Raw genomic sequence first — 20,749 nt, 5'->3', positions numbered from 1 at the left:
GAAAAGCAGCAAACCGTCGTGATTTGCCCAACTTCGGACAGCTCGCCAGTTATCGAGGACGTGACGGATGTCCTCAACCAGCTCTACCATCGAGGAGATGACTGTCCCAACTCGTGACGCACGGCTCAGCAGTCATCATACTCTGCGGAGTAGATCTTCAAACCACCGATCTGACCTGTGCCAGGATCACAACTTGACTGAGGGTACGGCGGTGGTCGATGCCAGTAAAAGGGTGGTTGTGGGTCACTCCTGTCAGATAGTGGTTACACGGCCAAAGTGCATGAAATCTGGATGGATAGATGGATATGCAAAAATGCACGTGCCGTTCCCCCTACTAGCCAATCAAGCAGCGGTGGACCCATCTCTCCTTCGTTGGGCCAAACCAATATTACCTCTCCAAGCTCTCCCAAAGTCATATCCGTCTTTTTTCGGATTTCCTCGTCTTCTTTCCTGCAAGTTTCCCTTCGTGAATATTCAGCTCAACTCGATAATCCACATCCCCCCCCCTCCCCCACCCACACCGCGCCTGGAGCTTACTTTGAGCTAATACATGCACTCCCCGACAAAGCACTAAGCCCACCTAGTTGAGTAGGCAAGGTCGCGTCAAGTCGATTCCACCTCGTCCAGCGCGCCCGTCGAGTGAATAATCACCCGAATTATTCAATTGAGAAGAGTAGGAGGAAGAGTTGAAATTGCATCTCGAACAATTACCATTGAACTATTGCCAATCCCCCGCCATCATGTCCGCCATGGACGTGACTAATGATCCCGACGATTCAACCGTTTCGATCGAGAGCCCCAAGGAGCGCCACTCCCTGACGCTCGACCAGCGACGCGCTCTCCGTCGCTGGGCGCATTCGCAAACCACCCGCCCCAGTCACAAGGCCTGCATTGAATGGTTCTACAGCCAATTCGGCCAGAGCATTTCCCAATCCACCATCTCCCATTCCCTCTCTCCCAAGTATGCCCGCCTAGACAACGACAGCCAATTTAGCGGGTCGCGTCTGCGCTTCGGCAATTGGCCCGATGTCGAGAAACTGGTGTTGCTCTGGCATGGCCAGGTCGTCTCCTCGGTCGCAACCCCTCCAACGAGGAGCTAGCTGAGAAGGCCAAATCCATCTTTTCCCAGCTACCGCGCTACAAGGACGAGAACCCTCCCGAATTCTCCCTGGCTGGATTCATCGCTTCAAGAAGCGCTATGGGCTCCTGATACGAAGACAGCGCCGCCATGGCAGTGCACCCAACCCTGCCGACGATATTCCTTATCTTGTCGACGCCGTACCGCGCTTCATGACCATCAACCAGGAGACCAGCCCCGCGGCCATTCGCGATGCTGTCATGAGGGTCGTGGGCGTCGAAGCCTCCCTCGGCACTTGCGCCAGAGTTCGCGACGAGATTGTCCGCCGCATCGAGAACCCTGTCGAGCGCACCCGCCCATGACTAATGCGCCAGAAGTGGACGCTTTCACCGACGAAGACCCCGAGGTCGTCCTCCAGAACGCGCTGCGAGCCCTGCAACAGGAAGAGGCGGATGCGGAAGCCGAAGCGGCTGCTGCTCGCGAGGAACGAGAGCGCCAGGAGTCGGGTCTGCCACCCATCGCGGGCTTGTCCACGCCGGGCCACGCTCCGCCCCCTCAGCCGGGCCCTCCCCGATCTGGCGCTGGCGCTCGCTTTACCCCGCAGGCACCTGACGAGCTGACGCTGACGCCAATTTCGAGTGGTGGACCCATATCGCAAAGTGATCGTCCGCTACGATGCCCCTTCTGCGTGAATCATCGCATGCTCAGAACCATTAAGGAGGCTGTTGAGCACATGAGTACCCACGTTGTCGTCTAGTATGGGGATGTGATTACATCGTACCAAGGCTCTTGGTTAAAGATGTCAAGTAGGATGAGTGCTTGGAGGTTAGGGAAAAGGCGTTCAGACCCTGCTATTTCAACAACAGTCTCTACTTTTGTACATGGAGTACTTGCATTGCGGTCCGGCGTGGCGTAAGGCTTACAGGGTTGCTCTGTACCTGCGAATTCTGCTTTTTCGTGTCGATGGGAGTCGACCTTTCATTAGTGAGCCACGAACGATCACTGGATTCAGATTACTATTATTACTCATGTCCATTACAATGTCGACGGAACTGGTGGACAGTGGCTCATATTTGCGGAGAAGAACACCAAAGATAGCAATAACAACTACTAATTATGATGACTCATGTACGCAACGCTATCTCAAGTAGATACTGCTCTGCCTCCTCCAAGTCCATGTGAGACTGAGGGTACTGTGCTTACTAGTTCTCTCGTCAGAATGTATTCCTCTCTCTTTCCAATCAGAACCGCGAAGAATTGCTCTAATCATGAACCTACTTGTGTTTTTCAATGCGCACCATCACCGTTCCACTTCAAGGATCGAAGCGGAAACATTCAACTAAAGGAGAACGTTGTGAAAGAACAAATTTGTAACATATTTGGTTCCTGTTCCCCAGTCCCCTGATCATATCATATACCCCATTGAATGCGTGACTACTCATAAACTAATCATCCCTTCCCCTCCCCCTCCGTACACACATCACCTAATCATGTGTGGTGGTGTTTATGTTTTGTCGTTGTTCGACCGGCATGCATCATCCCCAGCCGATTTGCATGGCCGGCTTCCCTTCTCTCTTCCTCTCCCCTCCTGCACGTTTCCCACAATCCCAGCCAAACCAACACCCTTGATTGGCCATAAACCCATATAAAGACAATAGTTCATCGCTGAACTATAACGCTATACACAACGAAAGGAAGACGTTTGGAAAGGTCCGTCAAGTAAGTCGATGCTCCCAACGAAAACAAAACTGGTCGAAAACAACTCCCCCACATGCCATGCCGGAAGAGCAAGATAAGAGCAAAATAGAGTGAGAAAAGGAAAAGCTGGAAAAAGTAGCGAACAAAAAGAGGGGAGACGAAAATAGAATTGAAGGTAATTTCCAGAAAAATCCCTCTCATACCAATTCGTATATCCGTTTGGATTGAGAAAAATGTACGAGTGAGTTTGAAGGGGGTGGATTCCTCCCAAACACGATGATGGCCCTCCCAATAAGCAGATGTGTCCTGATGAAATGTCTCATACGTACATCCCTTTCTGTATGCATGAGATCGAGCGATTGACTCGTGGCGCCCCTTTCCTCCCTTTTGAGTGAATGCATACGACAGCTTGACATGATGAATGTCCTTGCGAAGGACGATTCTGCGTTGCCAGTAAACTGAGGCGACAGAGCCAAGGGCACCAGCCTCCTTGAAGTAGGAGTGTATGATCCTTTTGTAGAGAAGAGCACGCAGGTGCATTTGCTAGAGCAGTGGCAGCCAAGCAGACGAGTACTGGGAAGCACAGCTCAATAGTATATGCAACGAATCGAAAGAATTGATAAAATAAACATTGAAAGTGTCATTTGGCTCAATTGGTCAAAAGCGATGGACGATCATCGGAGGACTTTTCACCGCAAGGTAATAATATATGTTTGTTAAGACACACGGGACGGCTGAAAAAGGGGGTATATTAAGAAGCGAAAAAACTGTGCCACACTCTCCCGAACGACCTGTCCATCCTCAATCTTGCTCAACAAAAATTACGAGCTTTTCATTGTGGTCCAAGGCGTAGTTAAGGTCATTGTCGCTCATCAGGTTCAGCTTGTCCCCGCTGGCCTCGTCGCGGTAGAACAGCTGTAGTTCTCCTGTCGGTTTGGTTCGTTCTGCTATTTTCTCATAAAGTTGCTGGAAGTTGGTGTCTGAAGGTACACGGATCAGGAAAGTATCGCCGTTGAAGAACAGCTTAACTTTAAATGCCGACACGGGCTGGCTTATCCCTGGAGATAGCGAGGCTTGTGACGGCTGTGATATCGACGATGTCTGGCGCGTCATCTCTGGTTGGCCATTCTGCATTTGGCGCGGAGCAGCCGAGAGGCCGCCGTAGCCATTTCCGTTCAGGTTGTTCCGAGAAGACTGTCTCGATGCACCTCCAGGCGAATCTGCCGATGAGTGAGCAGACCCCCCTGAAAGCCTGTACTCGTCACCGTTCGGCAAATCGATCTCGTAGTCGCCTTCTCTTGGCGCAAAGAACTGCTTCACTAGGTTGCACCTTGAAATGTACTCCGGCTGTCCCAGCAAGTTCTTCACATACGCGTCCAGGTTGTGCAACCGTCCTTCGGTGATCTGGTCTGTCACGTAGTTAACGGGGCCAGGCATATAAGGAAGCGTGCGTTTCTGGGTGTTCGTGTTTCCGGCCTCGGCAGGGAACTCGGTCAAAAGAGCGATCTGGAAATCATAAAAGTCCTCATAGTAGCGAGAAAGCTCCCACTGGCGACCATCTTCCAGCTGCGTCTCAATGACGAACCAGTATTTCTCCTCTGCGAAACAATAGCGCGGTATACGCGCGGATATGGGCGCGAGTAGTTGCGAGCCCGCACTCTGGAAATCTTGTTGTGTGCTTTGCTGTTGCGGTGACTGCGCAGAATAATTCCCAGAAGTGCGCTGCTGGCTTGCGCGGCTTCCTGCTTGTTGCTGGAGGCTCATGCGCCCCATGGCTTGTTCCATGCCGTCTGGGTCACCGCCGGGTGCGAACTTGCCCAAGGTGATGCTGCTGTTCTTGTAGTCGGCTGCCATCTTCTTCCATTCTTCGACCTTCGGCACACCTGCTCGCCGTACGGCATCTTGTGCGTTGGCAATGGGTGCGTCGGATCCCATGTCTCGAATTTCGATGAAGGACACAGGAATCAGGCCAGGTCCACCAAGTCTGCCGATTGGTTTGGCAACGAACCATTCGGGGTTTGATTGCGCAATGACTATGACAGCCTCACCAGCCTTGGCTTCTAACTCATCGGAACGTTCGGCAACGAAGTCGTACATGACGATTCCATAGACCATAGCACCCGTCTTCATACCATTCTTGGAGCTTCGGTTACTTTGAGCAGGTGTTGGTGGCAAAGAAGAAGCGTTTGTCTCGGAGTAGCCTGAATCATGGTCTGGGTTCTTTCCGGCCGACATACGTCCAGAGTCTGATTGTCCGCTGTCTCTCTCGGTTCGTCCCAAGGCTTGGAAGAATGCCACCGGCACTAGGCCACGTGCATCGGGTAAGGCAGGATTGCATGCTTCGTACCAATCCGAATCGTTCTCGCGACCAATCACATGGAAGAAATCACCTCGCGAAAAGCCGAGTTCTTGGTTTGACTGGGCGGTATAGTCGTAGAGAGCTCGAATGACCTATTGAGTACAGATGTCAGCCATGAATCCTGAATGTGTAGAAGTACTGAAAGTCGCGGTGAAGCTCCTGCGATTCTAACCTTTTTGGGTGGCACAATGGCCACAGCCGATTTCGGGGCAATGCCGAGCTGAGGATTCTTGTCCTTATCGCCCTTGATGGATCTTCGGAGGGCCTGGATCATGCGTAGCAAGTTAGCAATAGTACAATCGGAGGTGAGCGATTCGCGCGCGGGGTTGGACGTGGGAGGGGGCATAGTGGAGGGCATTTGAAGCAACTCAATACGAGAAATGCAATCGCAAATGGCTCCATTTGGGAAACGGCATAACACTCCCATGCGACGACGACATGCAGCAGAGGAAGAGGGGGGGGGCAAAGTCGGAGGACGGGCAAGCGCTGGATTTAATGGCGTACCTTCATCGTGGCACAATGTGTCTCTCGAAACTTGTGGCACCCAGAGTGCTGTGTAGATGACTGTCGCGTTGAAGGATGCCTGCTGAATAGGTGTGCAGTACAAACGCCGCTCGGTCGATGGCGATCGAAAAGTGGCAACCAATTCGAAGTGCAGAGGCGGCCTTTATGCAAATCTCAGTTTACACCAGGTTGTGCTGGGACAAAGCTGAGTGGATGGCTGTCAAGGAGGCGCACTGAAGGGTTACAGAGGATCCGAGATGCGCGGCGCAGTATAGCAGTGCCGAATCTGAATCAGTGCGACAACGCGGGTGGCGGGCAAAGACGAATGAGCTCGCAGACCGGTGTGGGTTTCCAAGCTGGCGCGGCGCAGAGATGAAGAGATGCAGAGATGCGAGCTAGGATTCTTGACGGTGAGGCGCGTGGGGGTTTTCGAGATCGGTAGATTCGAAGGATGTCTTTAATGCTCCGATCTATGTTCGTCTGGTTCTGCTTGTCTTGCTTGGTGAAGACGAATATGCCCGATGATGGTTCGAGAAAAAAAAGGACCCGAGACCTTGTGATATTTCCTCTTCGGGCTCACTCTTTGTCTGGGAGGTCGTGTTTTCCTGATGCCCTTTCACTCGTGGCTTTCCTTCGCTACGTGTACCTTGAATGCGAGATGCGGCGCGTGTGGTCACTTGGGAAAATGATACAGCGAACACACAAGAGGAAAGCTCGCAAATCCCCAACAACTGATAGAATGCCGTGTCGCGTTTGTCGTCGTGGTCTTGTCGTAGTCGTCGATGTTTGTCCTGGTCGGCGCCTTCTCCAAGTACTGTTCAATGGTAAAAGAGAACAAACCAAGGGAGAGAGGTAGATGTGAGGGAAGGGGCGGGCGACCGTTGACGATGGGGCAGGCAGAGAGGGTTGATTAGAGTGTGCTGGATAAATTGACTCGACTTGGGTTGAGCGAACGAGGTGGGCGGGAGTGGGCGCGCGGATGGATCTGATCGAATGGAGGGGAGTTGGGTTAAGAACAAAAATGCAGGAGGGGGGGCAGGTGGGAGGGATCGGGGGGCACACGGCCCAATCAACTATTTCATAAGACTAACCTAAGCCCAGGTAGGGGAGGCGGGGAGGGGGGCATGGAGGATGTACCATCAATGGATGGATCAAAAAATCGCATGGAACATGGAGCCGGGACTTTTGCCCAAAAGCACTGACTTCTCTCGATTTTATTAGTTGTAGGCCCAAGTAGCCCAGTAGTACCGCTGGTATTGAGCCACTTGTACCAGACGATTGGCTTCTGCGCTTGCGCTTGCCTTGACTAATGTGGTGTGGTGGTGGAATGTACACACATGCTGCCATTCGTTCTTTGCGACAAGTACGGTATGGTAGCGATAAACACATCTTGATGGATTGATATCATTTCTTCTTCTTCCTTTTCGAACTCATAGTACGCTGCAGCGACCAGCGCATGAGATAGACAACTGAGAATGTCTTGGTTATTTGTCAGAGTGGCTCGCTGTTCGCATGGAATGATACGGAGTTCCCAGACTTTCCTATCATTGATGTACATGCACGTAGAATTGCTTTGGCGGTTTCTCAATTTTTCCCTCCTAACCCAGCCCGGCCCCTTTAGGCAGGAAATACAAAAGTGGGAATTCTTTAATGTTGCTACCACCTGCTAGGGGAAACAAGAGCCCAAGCGTTCATCCATGTTAGCCCGGATGATTGGTGAAGAACGGAACGCAATAGATCAATAGATGCCCATCAGGCAGCTCGAAGCAATACATTCATCAGTCGACATGTTCGTATCTGCTGCTACTAATCTCAAGCCTCAGCCCAACTGGCTTTGCCCAAGGCATACAGATATACACAGCATGTGAAGTTGAAGCAGCTCAGTCGCGGCAATCTTGTTGTCCCTATAGCACCCATGCGAGATCGAGATATTGGATTCTAGTAGCTACAATTGCCTACCTTGCCTATTCGGAAAGTACATTGCGACCCTAGGGCGACCTAGCAGGCCAAGTCCCGCATAGCACGCCTAGCCTGCAAGTCTGGCTGTACCTGCTGCACCTACTGTATGCTGCTGTATTGATGTCTGCACGAGGTCCTTGGTCCCAGATTCAAGGGACGGCTCTTTGGGTAGCTTGGTAGCATGGAATGATGGAACGCTTCTTCAGGGTGGGTGGCCCCTCGCCATTTCTTTAGCTTTTGCGCTAAAAAAGAACGGATGCCGCTACAAAGTCAACATATCGCACGCATGAGTTTGAACCTTCTGCATGATGCCACGGATAAAGGGGGGGAGGAAGAAAAGTGTGCTCAACTTGCATTGTTAGTTGGTATTGCTTGTTAACAGAATTCGCAGAGACTGCCAAATATATATATTTCACGAGAGAGGCAATTCGATATGCTCAGCAATGTGCCGAACCATTCACACTCCCAAACAATAACCATCAGAGGGGTTCAAGCGAATATCGGTCCCGTCCCTTTTTCCCTTCGCAATCCCACTCTATGGAGGTGTCCGTGGCAGCCTGGCAAGCGTCAAAGCACGCCGTACTGTAGGTATGTACCCATGGAAAGGGCAGCAAGGACAGGCAGACTGGACTGGACTGCGCCCAGCTATTGCTGCGCGACTTCTTCTTGATCTTCTTCTTCCCCTTCGTCTGCTGTTGCCCTGGGATGGACTACCTGCAGGACTCCTCCTCCAAGTACACGTACGTTTGACCGATTCCATTCATGCGATTGTCTGAGGTGGCGATACATCCGTTCAAAGCATTGAAGCAAACAAGGCTTTGCGAAGCTCTTCGTCCGATCTCTGGGTTGCTGTGTATCCGCACCACTCGCCCAGCTCAGGGGGGCGAGGGGAATGCCATGGAAATACTCACACTACACAGCCCAGACGACGAAGGCAACACACACAGACAGCCTGAACATTGACAACTCACAGTGCCTGGAGCCCGTCAGCCCCGTAGTCGGTCCAGCAAGGTCTGGCCGGGAGGTTGAATCGTTCGCCCGTTGAGTCCCGATACTGCCCCTGCATTGCATTTCATACTTCCCACTTCGTAGCTCCAAAATTGATAATCTCAATCCCCGAGCCTGCAAGCATTCTTGTTTCATGATAAAAGGACCAATGGCATCTGGCGACTGCATTCGTCTCATTCCTCAATATAAACTTTTTTTCGCCGGCAACTTATCAACGCAACTGAGAAACTGCTGTTTGACACGCGCCCGATCAATCCCAATATACCGGACCCTCTTCCTTTACTACCTACTTATCTAGGATAGAGAAATGCATATATCATCAGTGGAACGGTCGTGCCTGAGCAACGGCAAATCTGTTTCTCAGTCGCGATTTGCCTACGAATACATGTTTGATCCACAGTATAGTGCTGAAACGATATCTTCCAACGGCCGGCTCAAGGCCATTGTGCCATTGTGCCATTCCCGCTGATCCTTTTTCTTTATGCAGTGGGGATGCCACCTGACGCATCAGGGAATCTTGAAGAAGAACTGGAAACCAAAAAAAAAAAAAAAAAAAAAAAACGTGCCCTATTCTGGCTTGGACATGGCCGTTTATCCACCCCAGCGCCCGTCCAGCAGTCTGGTCTTTCCGCGGTCTGGAACGGAACGGGCGTATCTTCAACTCTCTCTGGAGCTTTTTTAACTTACACATCCACAGATGCGCACCGGGACGGCACGCGCCTTATCGATTGCGACTGAAACCGACCACCAACAGTGGACCAATTCTTCGGCAAACAAACAGAAATTACTTCCGACGACTTGTTATTAACTATCTCACGATGTCGAACTCATAGACTTAATTTTATGTCGACTTGCAGACCAGCAAGCATCAAGAGAGGGTAATTTCACGATCTCCATCTTAAGAGACGGGACCCATTCGTGGATGCCGCTCCCGCTAGGCTGTTTTACGTGCTTTTCATCAAACTCACCTTGTTTTTACAATGGATCATAGACGGGTCCGTGAAGCATATGGAGTTCGACATGAAGTGAACTCAATCATCAACGTCAGCCCAAAGTACCATCTGCATATTGCTATGTATCCTGACAAGAGGTGCCTTCTTTCTTATTCCTGGATTAAACGCGACGGCCAGCCAATCACAACAGCTTCCAGCAATACTATCTCTGGGCTACATCTTCTGTACATAACTCCTACATGTAGATTAGGCGCTCAGCTTCTCGATCCAGACCTGTCATCAGCTTCCCTCGTGAGTTGAGTGATATGTCACAAGTGATCAAACGCCCTCACTTCTTCCAGGGCAATATGTTTGTTTCAATCCTTGATCCCTCATTATTATTATGTCATATTGGGCACAATCTATATATTGGGGACGACCAGAACTGGGTCCGGAAAGAATCCCTCGCGCAGCGAAACCCACCCCCTTTAACCAACTGACGGAAGTTGCTGCTTTCCGGGCGGAGGTATCTGTCACCCCACCATCCCACCATGACATGCCACAGCTGGGCCCGGGTACCACATTAACACCTCGTGGCATGAAGGACAAGACTTTTATATAGCTATCCAAGCTCCAGCCCAGGTGGTGGTCAAGGCGGGTGGGCGGGCTTGGCTTTGGTTTCTGTCCCAGGGGTTTTGTGTATGACGTACGAATCGTCAGGCCACGACATGGCCGGCACGCCGGGCATAATGGATATAGCCAAGGAGAAACAAAGGCTCCCGCCACCCATTCTCTGTGGCCCACTAGCCAAAACATACAGACTCCCTCCCGGCACGTTGGGATGTGATGCATCATGGAACTATACGCGCACTCGCTCATTGCTGTTGCAGTTCATGCACTGCCCATTCTCCATCCGGCGTGACTTGTTTCCGGGGTCAGCCCGCCAAGCATCTTGAAACGAGATGGCAACTCCGCCTACTCTGAAACGGCACAATACAGGAAGGAGGAAGTGCATATGTATGTGAGTGGTACCGTGCAGATCGTCCACACCTCCCACGGATACTAAATATATACATAAATGTTTTGACTTTTTACATACCATGGTTTGCAGGCCATTTTGCAGAGAGAAGCCGGGAAGGCCGATCTGATCCACCCCCGCAACAGAAACAACATCAAGACTGGCTTGGGCTGGAGCTACACGATGTTAAGCTCTATCTGATACGTTGGTGATGGTTTCCTTTTCCCTCGCTCTTTTAACCCAAAGTAACATGGAGGGAGGACTTACTGCCTCGGCCTCCAAAGAGGTGCTAGGATGACTTTCGTTCTCTACGTAGTAGAGACCCTAGTCAGTTCCCCTGAGGGAGGGCACGAGAGAGTCTGTAAATATGCATTCGCGTTACGGGAGATGAGAAACGACCCGAAGACTCAAGTCTGCCCGTTGAATACTCCAAGCTGTCAAGCTGTAACAGCCATCCGAGGTCATACCCGAATCCCAGTGTTGACATAGCCTAAACTGTCGACGCCACAGTGCCTGACATCTTTCCCTTGGTATTCGTTTTGAAAAGAATATCTTGCTTCCCGCGGTGACGTAACGGTATATCACTAACATGTTTCTCCAGCGAGATAGTTTGCCGTAGATTGCCGCTGATATCATCGTAAGACTGAGTTGTTTGATCCCCAAGAAATAATGCCTTGAGTCAAGTCGGACTGCGTTCTCATTCTATGTGTGTAGCCTGCGTAGAAGCATGGGGCCAGGCGGTTTCTTAATACAATCCGAGGAGGGGGCATATCACGCACATCGGCGGGCGTACCGGAGTCCAAAAGTCATATATAGAAAGCCAAAAGAACCGAAAAGGTATGAATCATCGACGGGACGTAATTTCGTGCAAGTCATCGCCGGCCAGCTAGCGAAAGGGGGGGAGGGAGGGAGTTAATCACCCCTACCGATAGATACCACTTAGTAGGGGCATCAGCCAAACTGTCTCGTATATATGTATAGTTAAAGAATATATTTATTCTCTACACGGAAAAGCTCCATGTTATCTCAACTCATTTGATGGGCTTACCGTGTCCAGCTCTGCTGTACTTATCCGTACATCGGCCTGGTGGACTACGTACCAACCTAGGTAGTATCACGCAAGTATGCCGGGCAGGCTACAGACTACGACGGGAAAACCAGAGATGATAAAGGGGAGCTCCTTTAAATTGGTTTTTTGAGAGAAGTCCCTCCCATCGTACGAAGTTTCCCCGTTCAGTGGCCCCAAGTAGTTTCTTCATCTTGCTAGACTAGCATCATCAGACATTTCAGAAAGCACCAGTTCGTTCATAACAAGCCGTTCAGTCCATCCATCTTCATGAATGCTTAGTAACGATAATCCTCTCCCCCCTCCTGCCTTCTGATTCTGCTCGGATGACCCTTGGCCGGTCCACCAGTCTGGCCTTCCTACCTATTTGCGAGGCACTATATGCAACTTGCCATCGTAACTTTCGTTAGCTGCTGCAATGGAGGGCACCGGTCATTGAACAGCAATCAGCAGCATATCAAACGACGCAGGAAAAGACGCCGTTATGCAGCATCAGTCGTACCTGGTTCCCCTCTCCCCAACGAGCACCCCCATGAGTTGGGAGGCACGGCAGCAAACATGTCAATACTCCACGACAGCGGCCAACGAAGACGCTCACGGTACCCTCCACCGCGCCTGCCTGGTAGACACTGCCGAGCTGCTGGCAATTTGCCTGCTAACCGCGAAGGAGCACCTTGCACACGTTCACCAGACTCGTGTTCTCCAGAATCGTATTTTTCAAGGACAAGCTTCTGAGACAAGACAGTGCTTCAACACCGATATAGCCCCCATCTCCCCGATTCTGACGATGATACAAAAGCCTGATAGACACCCCCCAATACTCACTCCCCGCCTCCGGCAGGGACGACAACGCTGTCAAGCGCGACCTACGCCAGCGGCTACCCGGCTGCCACATCCAGACATATCAGCGTCTGGTGAATGACCATATTTTCTAAACTTCCCGAGGGGGGTTGGAATGGAACGTGGGAGAATCCGCAGCTTTTGCCACATCCTTCGAGGACTACCTATTGCGTTTTTTAGTGGTGAAATGGGAAATACTCGCTTATGTAGACAAGTGAAATGGGCTTTTAGGGGGCGTGAAACAAGCCGTTCGTATGTTCTCGGTGCTCAGCACTGTGACTCGAATATAATGTTCGTAGATGAATAGTGCATCTATAAATATACTGACGATCGTACGGCGGCCATTTGTAGTAGTGGCCTTGCTGTCGTGGCTTTCAGCATCTGAACTTGTCTGCTTCTAACTACCGGTCATACTCGACGAACGACTTCAGGGGATGGCAACAGCTCTTACCTCGGTACTCAAAGAGTTAACTCGCCGGCGATTGTTTACTCGGCGTAACATTTATCAAATAGTGGCAGGTGATCACGTAGGGACGGAGGATGTGAGAGCCCGTCAGACACCCAGTAACTCAGACACGTTTAATATACTATACCAAACTACTGTATATATAAAAATCACCTGATCTTGCCGTCAGCGGGTTGGCCAAGCCTCCTAAGCGCCATGAACGCCAGTAAATGCATCCTCTAAGCCATGCTCGTTTGGGGGTATCAGCAAGACCACTCAGTCCAAAAAATGCCAAGAGCCCTTCACCCTCTCGCTATACACTCCATCGAACGCCGGCCGTATTTATTCGTCATCCACCAAAAGTGGTCCACAATTTCGCATCGGCTACCATTCTGGCCATCTCTCGCCTGCAACCACTCATGGGATGCATCCCAAACCCCCTCCTCCCCCGATATAACTCATTCATCATATAGAATCAAGTTGCATGACTCGACTTGAGTACGTGATGCGAGTTTCTGATGGGCGATGATGAATGTCTGTTGAGTTCAAGGGATGTCGACAGCTCACATCACAAGACCGGCTGGATTTGCAGACCAAACAAGCATCCAAAACCAGCCAGCAATGGAATGTCGTTGGAATTTCCATACGAATTCAATCATGCCTTCGTGGATTCGCTGCATCGAGGTCGCCGGGACATAGGACTAGGTATGGGGACTACGAGATGCGAGATCCCCTGGGGACGCCTACGAAGAATTGGCGCGAAACAATGATGCTGGCGTGAGAAAGCAAGAAAGTAGAAAACGAAGTATGGAAAAGGATCAGATCTGGCCCTTCAAGTCGACTCTCCGGTGGGCATCTGCTCGGGCAGTCTCAAACAGTTGTTTGGCATTACCTGCCATGAAAATGATCGAGTCTTCGCGCTCGACAAGTAAATGCTGGCCGTTGTGATCAATGATGAACTGCGCGGCCTCGGCATCTGACTCGAAGGCGAGCTCCTCAGTAATGAATCGCAATTTGAAGTCTGGTTTGTAACTAAAATACAGTTAGCATCGCGTATTCGTTCGGAGAGTAAAATGGAAGCAACTCACGCTTTGCACATATTCGCCAGTGCCGCCAGGCGCTCTCGCTTGACGAACATATCCATAAGATATGCTCCCATATTGGGAACGTCAAGGTAAAGTTGGAAGAACCGGTGATAGTTTCCAAGGGCGAGCGCGGACCGCACTTCCAAAGCGTGCTTGATGGCCCGTTCCTCCTTATCTGCTGTGGTTAGATCGGCAATAGCGTCATTCAACGCAGTACGGTTCGAGGTATGAATGAAGTAAAGAATACGGTAGGCCTTGAACTCAACGGCATTTCCCTTGATGCCCGAAGCGTACAGTGCACGAAGTTGAGTCTGGCACTGATTATACTCACCAAGATCCCCCTTCTCGAGGGCGATTCGGGCATGGATCTCGTAAACCGAGACGGTAAACTCGTTCTTGATACGTTGAACGGTCAAGTCCTGTCGTAATGACTTGAACTGGTCACAGATATAGTTGTAGTTGTTCTCCTTTCGCCACTTCTTCTTCAGTAAATCCAGAGTTTGGTGCAATATGTGCTCTGGTCGGACAAGGGAGGGTTTGGGGGGCGCAGTCAGACGAAGATAGTTCTTCTCAAGATTTGTACAAGTTCCGAGGATAGGACCGGTGGGCGGTGGAGGACTAGGAGATCGATACGTTTTGTACTCGGCGGTGTTGAATCGCTGCTTCCGGTTCTCGGCTTTCTCGGCCTGCTTGAGAGACTTACTATCCAAGCCGGGGGGTTGGCTGATGCGATCCGAAAGAGACAGCTTCTTGTTACTACGCCAAGGGGTTCCAGTAGAAGGATCACTCTCGCTAAGGTCAGACGATTTCCTTTTTAGAGTTGTGATGGTTGGTAGCACGAGCCGGGTCTGCCGAGGGCGCTGCCATTGCTGGATTCAACCAAACTGAAGCCAACATCTGAGTAGCGCGCTGCGCTTCGAGCTGGGCAGCCCTTTGCGTCCGAACCAACATCTGTGGTAGAGGCATGCTGTCCCAGTCCGTGGTATACATAATACCAGCGTCTTTGGCATGGCTGATTGTTTCTTTCAACTTAGCTTCCATCTCCTCGCGAGACACGTCGGGAAGCATATTTTTTGATTCGAAGGACCGTTGCACATACGACCTGACTTTATCAGGCCAGTCCATCTTCTGTTGCTGCTGTTGGGGTTCTGCAGGAGGAGCCGCAGGAGCAGGCGGCGGATTAGTAGGGGTGGCATACGCCGCGTATTGAGGCTGGAGGGTATACGGTTGGCCGAAGCCCTGGCGAACAGGGACTGGTGTGTAGGCCGTAGCAGCTGGAGAGGACACCATATTAGCATTAATCCGAGGACAGGATTTTGATGGCGGTGGAGTCGCGGATGATGTCGAATATGGTGATGGGAGTGTACCCAAGGGGTGAGGAGTAGGGAATCGCGGATCATGTCGAATATGACGGGAGTGTGACGAAGGGATGAGGAGCAGGAGTATTGTACTCACCATGTGCATAGCTGGCATAGGCTGGCTGGGTGCCCGGGGGCGTTGCTGATGCCCAGGACATTGTGTAGGGTGTTGTGTGGATGGTTGTCAAAACCCAGAAAAAGCGGGATGAGCGGCTTCCAAGTGGTTAGTATGCAACGAATAAAAGTATGGGGGCTGCGATCGCAAGCCGGGAGACTGGATGTCAAGAATCTAGGATATGGTGTTTATGAAGAATATCATTAACAGATCTTGACAAAGAAAGGGTGTGGTTTTCTTGTCGGAAATGGAGGGTGGAATGATGAAAGGACTTTTCGGATGACGAGTAGGTCAAAGGAAGAGAGGCACTGGAGAAGAAGTTGGGGGGAGTGAGAGGGTTTAGGCTTCAGTGATGGGCTGCGTGTGCAAATCACAGTGTGGAAGTACCCTGGCAGAGGAACAATCAATCAATCAATCAAAAGCAAAAGCCAGTCAAGCGCGCACCGCATTTGGGGGCCCATTCAATTTTAGCACCTTGACTTCTTACCTAAGCGGGTTTGGGGTCTCCGGTGATCGGTCATATGAACTTCCGGCAGCATTTCCCATCAATTACCTGAGGCAATGCAGGCTGTACTGTCGCAAGTTCGCAACCCACGTAACGGCGCCTCGGTATCTGATAAGAGAGAGCTATCGCCTACCACTACTACATTACATAGCTCCAAGGCACATGCGACACCTAACAGACTCCATCCTGCGCAACATACCTATCCATAACCCAACTGCTCCCTCAACATCCAGCGACGTCTGACCGGGAGGCTGTCCTTCCTTTATACTAGAACGACCGCTATGACGAATGTTTTTAAAACACATCGATCTCACTACTGCCCTCAGGCCGTCCTATCTTGATGGCGAAGCTCTCACCTTTGTCCAGGACAATGTGGGGCTCTATGAGGGGTGAGTTGTTTTGCCCGGCGTGTTCGTGCTTTCAATCTGCTCTCGCGGCTTCTGTCTTGTGTGCGACGACGGCTGACAGATGATATCTTGCCAGGAAGTACAAGCTTCCAAATCAGCAAAAGGGGCAGGTGTACTTGACGACTCATCGAATCTGCTATGTCGATAGCCAGGAACCCAGAAAGCACTCCGTTGCGCTGGACCTGAAAGATATCGAAAGGTACGAGTTTTATGTAAGACAACACCTTGCCGGCCATATATGAAGACTTGGAGTTTGCTAATCCAAATGGTAAATAGGCCGGCTTCTTAAAGTCATCGGCAAAAGTTACACTAATTCCCAAACCCGCCAAGCGATCCTCAATCCAATCTCGCGCAGCTGCCGCCGCCTTCAGTCCCTCGTCACCTTTACCGCATTCATCTGCGCGCGCTTCACCTGCAGCTCCGGTACAGGTCACATCTGCTACCTGGGTCTGCACCATCTGCAGTTTCCCGAATCCAGTGCCGTCCAATTTCGACCCGACCACTGCGAATGTTCATACACCTCTACCGCCGTGCTTGGCTTGTGGCATCAAACCGGCATTGACCCACGTTTTGAAAGCATCCATCAACAACGCAACGAGCCGTCAGGCAGCGCCTGGGATAGTTGCTCGCCCGCAGTCGGGGTTCAGCCCTCTACCTCGCGACACGAGACCGACAGCAGACGGATATAGTGGGTCGTCGCCTTCCGGAGCCGACTTCAGCCCGGCGACATCAACGTCCAAGTTAGATTCCGGCGCTGGCTCAGGCTTCCACTGCCCGCGGTGTACTTTCGAAAACCACCCTTCCCTGTTGTCCTGCGAGATTTGCGGTGCTCCTTTGATATCTCAAGACGTTTCACCGTCGATATCCCCAGTTACCCCACGGACCGATTCTCCTGGGCCGGTTCTGACGACAGGCAACGTGACGGGTCTAGAAACTCTGGAGAGTGTGAAGATATCCTTCCGAGCTGGTGGTGAGAAGATCTTCTATGAACGTCTCAAGGTGTGCATGGTTCAGCGCAAATGGCTGCTTCAGGAGGCCCCACCCATTCCAAGGGCAAATAGAGCGGCCGAAGGTGACAATGGCACCCTATCGCGCACCGGTTCCGGCGCTGGCCGAACTAAGACCGCAGGGATAGCGGGTCTCGAGCAAATGGGTCTCGACAGACGTAGGAATAATGAACTTATGATCGGCACCTCGTTTGAGGATCTCGAGGCTCTCATGGCATCAGCAAAGGAAATTGTGGCCCTTGCCGAGTCGTTTGCGCGGCAGGTCAACGGAGGCTCAGATAACGCCACTACAGAGGCTAATGCGTTACTGGCAGAGTCTGCCAGTCAGCTTGGTCTGATAACGACCAAGGATATCGTTGGCGGAGGGAGCGGCTCTGCCTCGGAGTCACTTTACCTGTCTGAGTTGTCCCGCAACCTCGCCGAGTTCCTGACGGACGATGCTAGAGGTGTACTCAAAAAAGCCGGAGGCATCATGAGCTTGGTTGACCTGTGGGCCATGTTCAACCGGGCGCGCGGTGGTGTCGAGCTGGTCAGCCCTAATGATTTCGAAAAGGCGGCTCGGCTCTGGGAGAAGTTGAAACTACCAGTCCGGCTGCGCACGTTCAAGAGCGGTGTCATGGTTGCGCAGAGCCGAGACCGAACCGACGAGGCCACAGTCAAGGCTCTCCTTTCATGGCTTCGTGACTTGCACGACATCCCCCCTGACAGTGAGGTGTCTTGGGACTGGCAAGAATTTGGGCGAGGTGTCACTGCGCAAGACGTTGCAGAGCGTTTCAGCTGGAGCATCGCTGTTGCCGAGGAAGAGCTTGAGATGGCTGAAGAGCGCGGCGTCCTGTGCCGGGAAGAGGGCATCGAGGGCATCAAGTTCTGGGAGAACTACATCGATACCGGCGAGTATCGTAAGCGCTTACGTCGTCCAGTCACAGAGAATGACCGGATCTTGGCAGATCTGAAGGCCGCTGGTTTGCTTTAATCTAGGCAAAACCATAAATGAACTTGCAACGTTGAAACCAGAGTGGAATTTGCTTCGGGGCTTTTGATACCCGATGACCATAAGGGGTCAAAACAGAATGCTCCCAATCACCTTTAGCCGGGAGTCTGCTTACTTTTAAGTCAGTCTATGTAGGTCTATCGGACTCTATCCTCTAACCAGCCGTCATTACGCATTTCTATCCGGGGGATCTTGCCCTCTAAAATATTCCCAAATCCCAAGAACGCCACAGAAAGCTCTGCTTTCAGATAAGAAACATGGTACAGAAACTCAGAAAAATAAAACCACGGGGCCCAGTTCTCTTACGCGAGCTTCCCCATCAGAGTCGACCGAACTTTGTAGTTGACCGTACCACCAAAGCCGAAGGCAGGCACGATTCTGCAGACTCTCGCCCACGAGCTGACGTTCCAATTCTTCTTGATGGCTGCCCATCTCTGTTGCCTGGTCACACCTTCGGCACCCGGTCGGTTGTAGAGATCCAAGCCAAGTAAATGGATCGGAGTGCTGAGGAATTGCACCATGGCCGGCGCGGCGAACTGGGCGATGGTCTGACCACTGACTTTCTTCTGCCATTCGTCGCTCATTCGTGCGGTCAGGGCAGGCCCCAGCAGCGGTGGGATGTTGAATGACGCGAAGATGGTCATGCAGTCACGGAGGAGGAACAGGCCATAGCTAGGCAAGGGGACGGGTCGCGGCGGCCCAGACGGCCCGAATAGTTTCACGTACATCTGGTCCTTGACCACACTCAAACCGGCGTTGGCGGCCGAGGACGAGGCGAATTTCGTCGTCCCGCTCGTGACCAGCGTCGCGGGCTTGTTCTTTACGGTGGAGGTGACAGTATCGAGCGTGTTGGCTGTCAGATAAGTACCGCCGTACACCATGATGATCAGGGCGACGGGTTTGGAGAAGAGCACCGTGTGAGGCCGCAGAAGTAGGTTCTTGAAGGACGCCTTCAGAGATTCTCCCAGTGTTTTACGACCTGAGGCGTTCTCAGTGATAGATCTGTAAACCCCCGATTATTAGAAGTTTGGAACGCAGCAAGAGTTTTGATCTGCATGCGCGCACACGCGCGCATTGTATCTAGGATGGCTAACCTGTCTACGATGGAGATGACTGGCGCAACGAGCGAGGCGGCCGTAGCTGCACTCACGAGATCGGCGCCGAGTCTCATGCCCAAGTTCTTGGTGTTCCATTCCGACTTCGTCTTGAGCGCCTTGGCGGGCAAGCCAACGGTGGATGTGCTCGGCATCGGTATCGGCGGTCTGGCAGCGTCTGCCAATTTGAGTTTCGGCGCCGGAGTCGGGGTCGGGTTGTCGAAGGTTTTGTCGCTCATGACTGAGCTTTGCGCGACCGAGGGTGCTAAGAGAGGGAGGGGGAGGGGGCAGGCTGACGACGGTTGTCTAGTCGGGTCGTGAGTTGGATTCAGCCTGCAATGTCCACTACTGTATCTCGTAATGCGTCGTAGTGGATTGGTGGCTGTAGGTGTGTGTGTGTGTGTGTGTGTGTGTGTGTGTGTGTATCTAGTGCAGGTACAGTAGTGAGTGAGCTGGGGGGTTTGGTGGTGTTCAAGCGAAGCGAAGCGTTGGACTAGGCATTAATTTGATTCTACGGGTTTTTATGTTTATTGTACAATAAAGAAAGACGAGGAAGAAAACAACATCATCATCATCGACGGCGTGAAGAAGGGCGGACTGTCAGGTGCAATTATAGCCTTTCTGAAGATTGGGGAGGGCGAGCTCGTCGAGCTTTCTTTTTGGATTTTTTGATTTCGATCCAATGTTTCTGGGTACCTCCTTATCACCCAGGGAATTTCCCAAATTTCGCCCAATTGCCAAGCCCCCACCGAAGTCGGACCACTTATCGCCAAAAGTGACCTGACTTGCCCGCCCTGGCGCCCGGGGCTTGCACGCAATGGCTGGGCCCTGTGCAGAAAACTGTTAGGCTACCGCTGCATTGCTGGAGGGCCCTTGACGTCGCATCCAAGGGGCCCCAGAGAAATGTCGGCCATCCATCGGCGTGCATCGGCGTGTAATGCGACTGGATGGCACCGAGAGGGGACCCAAACCACGGCGTACCACTCTGACAGCACTGCGGCTGCTTTTTGCGTCTTCGGACTAATTTGGAGTTTTCCTGACGAATCTATTTGTAGGGACAAATGCTGGAATCGTTTGATCCCAGACGGCGCAGCGTCGAAGGGCCGGAGATAAGGAGGGCCTAGAAGCACATTTCCACATGGAAATCAGGTGCCTACGTAACATTGGAACGAAAAAAGGTAAGAACTGCATGCAGAGATATGGGACGCTGTCACGGCTCTCGGCCCCTGCGTCTGCATGAGGAGGGCCCTTGAAGTCGGGACAAGTCAACAGCAGCAAGC

At 51.8% G+C, this 20,749-nt stretch overlaps 5 protein-coding genes across 5 annotated transcripts; 2 read left to right on the top strand and 3 right to left on the bottom strand.

Moving 5' to 3' along the window:
• Window positions 1-740: 740 nt before the first annotated feature.
• PG994_000613 (Homeodomain-like protein) lies at window positions 741-1,835 on the top strand (the record flags this gene model as incomplete). The annotated part of the gene is made up of 3 exons (XM_066852022.1): window positions 741-1,073; window positions 1,192-1,419; window positions 1,485-1,835. 3 exons carry the CDS (start codon window positions 741-743, stop codon window positions 1,833-1,835), a joined length of 912 nt encoding a protein of 303 aa, XP_066722654.1.
• A 1,742-nt stretch (window positions 1,836-3,577) lies between these two features.
• On the bottom strand, window positions 3,578-5,481 carry PG994_000612 (uncharacterized protein; the record flags this gene model as incomplete). Its single annotated transcript, XM_066852021.1, has 2 exons — window positions 3,578-5,227; window positions 5,308-5,481. The coding sequence occupies 2 exons, from the start codon at window positions 5,479-5,481 to the stop codon at window positions 3,578-3,580; spliced, it is 1,824 nt and encodes a 607-aa protein (XP_066722653.1).
• An 8,244-nt stretch (window positions 5,482-13,725) lies between these two features.
• Window positions 13,726-15,508, bottom strand: PG994_000611 (uncharacterized protein; the record flags this gene model as incomplete). The annotated part of the gene is given in 4 exon segments (XM_066852020.1): window positions 13,726-13,939; window positions 13,996-14,861; window positions 14,878-15,266; window positions 15,448-15,508. 4 exon segments carry the CDS (start codon window positions 15,506-15,508, stop codon window positions 13,726-13,728), a joined length of 1,530 nt encoding a protein of 509 aa, XP_066722652.1.
• A 750-nt stretch (window positions 15,509-16,258) lies between these two features.
• On the top strand, window positions 16,259-18,357 carry PG994_000610 (ESCRT-II subunit protein VPS36; the record flags this gene model as incomplete). The annotated part of the gene is made up of 3 exons (XM_066852019.1): window positions 16,259-16,359; window positions 16,454-16,589; window positions 16,654-18,357. The coding sequence occupies 3 exons, from the start codon at window positions 16,259-16,261 to the stop codon at window positions 18,355-18,357; spliced, it is 1,941 nt and encodes a 646-aa protein (XP_066722651.1).
• Window positions 18,358-18,677: 320 nt separating this feature from the next.
• PG994_000609 (uncharacterized protein) lies at window positions 18,678-19,708 on the bottom strand (the record flags this gene model as incomplete). Its single annotated transcript, XM_066852018.1, has 2 exons — window positions 18,678-19,377; window positions 19,470-19,708. The coding sequence occupies 2 exons, from the start codon at window positions 19,706-19,708 to the stop codon at window positions 18,678-18,680; spliced, it is 939 nt and encodes a 312-aa protein (XP_066722650.1).
• Window positions 19,709-20,749: the final 1,041 nt, after the last annotated feature.

The sequence above is a fragment of the Apiospora phragmitis genome (assembly GCF_038363925.1).
Source record: "Apiospora phragmitis strain CBS 135458 chromosome Unknown utg000001l:1.0-2902119.0:1.0-2906034.0, whole genome shotgun sequence".
Taxonomy (NCBI): Eukaryota; Fungi; Ascomycota; class Sordariomycetes; order Amphisphaeriales; family Apiosporaceae; genus Apiospora; species Apiospora phragmitis.
This window is presented reverse-complemented; position numbering and strand designations above follow the sequence as displayed.